Source organism: Aptenodytes forsteri, unplaced genomic scaffold (genome assembly GCF_000699145.1).
Source record: "Aptenodytes forsteri isolate BGI_AS27 unplaced genomic scaffold, ASM69914v1 Scaffold151, whole genome shotgun sequence".
NCBI lineage: Eukaryota > Metazoa > Chordata > Aves > Sphenisciformes > Spheniscidae > Aptenodytes > Aptenodytes forsteri.
In genome coordinates, this window is record NW_008795939.1 from 13,987 (window position 1) to 15,480 (window position 1,494).

Consider the following 1,494-nt stretch of genomic DNA (forward strand, 5'->3'; position numbering starts at 1 on the left):
TAAGATTGAGCCTACAAGAAAAACATAAAATGTAAATGTAACAGTGATGTTGCTTAATCTAACCTGCAAGAACTCTCTCGAGAAAATCCTCAAATGGGGAAATTTTTCAGAATTGTTTTGATTTCACTGGATCTGCCTTCACACCCCCTCACTAAAAAACTAAAACAGGTTTTTTGTGAGTGTAGTAGAGAGGTATCTTGTTACATCTTCTTAGTAACAAGACTTGTGGCAACTTGAAATTTCTTACAATGTTTAACTCCTCATGTTAGGAATCAATTCCAATTCTAACTTCAGGTGACTTTTTTTTTCTGTATTATTCTTTTGACACATATATTTCTTCCTTCCATGCCTTGGCATAAAACATAGCTTTGAAAATGGGCATATACAATATACAAGGTGGCTTTATTTTTATGGTAACATTTTTAGATTTCAACTGTTCAAAAAAATGTAATTTAAAAAAATAATTCATGTTGGTATCAAGATCACCAGCTTCTGCCTACATATCACTGCAAGGAATTTCTGTTCTGGCAACCTGATGTTTCATATGAGTTTATCATAACATTGAACCAGTGTCAAAAACTTTTTTGCACAGTAAAAATCACCTGCGATATTGGGTACATTCCTTCATTCATATTTCTTCATCACTCCAACTTTTCCTCATTACACTAATTTTAACTCTACCAGGTCGCTACAAAGACAAGAACTTGCTCTGTTTTCACCAGAATCAATGTTGAGCAAATGCTTCAAAGATGCAAAAACCTTGAATAGTGAAGTGAAACCCTCAATCATTTCAGTTATCTAGGAAGATATACCCAAGGCATGAGGACTTTATACAGAAAACCAGGCATCACCCCGATAAAAAGGGAGACCATCTGGTCATGGCACATGGCTGGTGTTTGGAAAGGCTTTCCTCTGTTTCATTTCTCATGAAAATTTTAACACATTTAAAATTGCTTTGGAGAAAGAGTGTGTGTGTAAGAGTGTGTGTGTGTGTGCGCGTGTGCGTGTGATATATATACACACACACTACATATATGTACACAGAGAGAGAGAGAGAGAGATTCCCATAAGAGAAAAGGAGTATATCTGATTTCTGCTTTTATCTCCTTCCCCAGTGTAAATCATTCACAAGAGATCTTCCCTGGAGGAAACTACAACTTGAGTTCCTGGAAAGGATGTTGCCAAATACTGGATCGACCTGCTTTTCCTTGCACTTGGATTAAGCATTAATTTGGGGGGGAGATAGATCATAAATAAGAGCTGTGTTCCTTGGTAGAAAGGTAATAAAAAACTTCCTTTTCCACAACAAGTGTGACCCTTCCCCCACCTTTACTTTCCACCTCTTGCCAGCCAACTCCTCTGACTTGCTTGGAATTAGTCATAAATTAAACTAGGATAAATGCAAGACACCTCTTGTTGCAGATCTCTTCTCCCAATACAGATCAGAAGAGAAGAACACTTCTGAGCCTGATTGTCCTGATTTCATTTCTACCC

At 37.1% G+C, this 1,494-nt stretch overlaps 1 protein-coding gene across 1 annotated transcript in view; it reads left to right on the forward strand.

Annotated features, from left to right (window-relative positions):
* SLC28A3 (solute carrier family 28 member 3) overlaps positions 1-1,230 on the forward strand; it is a gene marked incomplete at its 5' end in the record, with an annotated part of 14,387 nt that extends 13,157 nt beyond the window's left edge. Inside the window, one exon of the mRNA XM_009285289.1 lies at positions 1,116-1,230. Within this exon, the coding sequence (XP_009283564.1) occupies positions 1,116-1,230 (115 nt within the window). The remainder of the gene's footprint in view (positions 1-1,115) is intronic.
* Between the last annotated feature and the right edge of the window lie 264 nt (positions 1,231-1,494).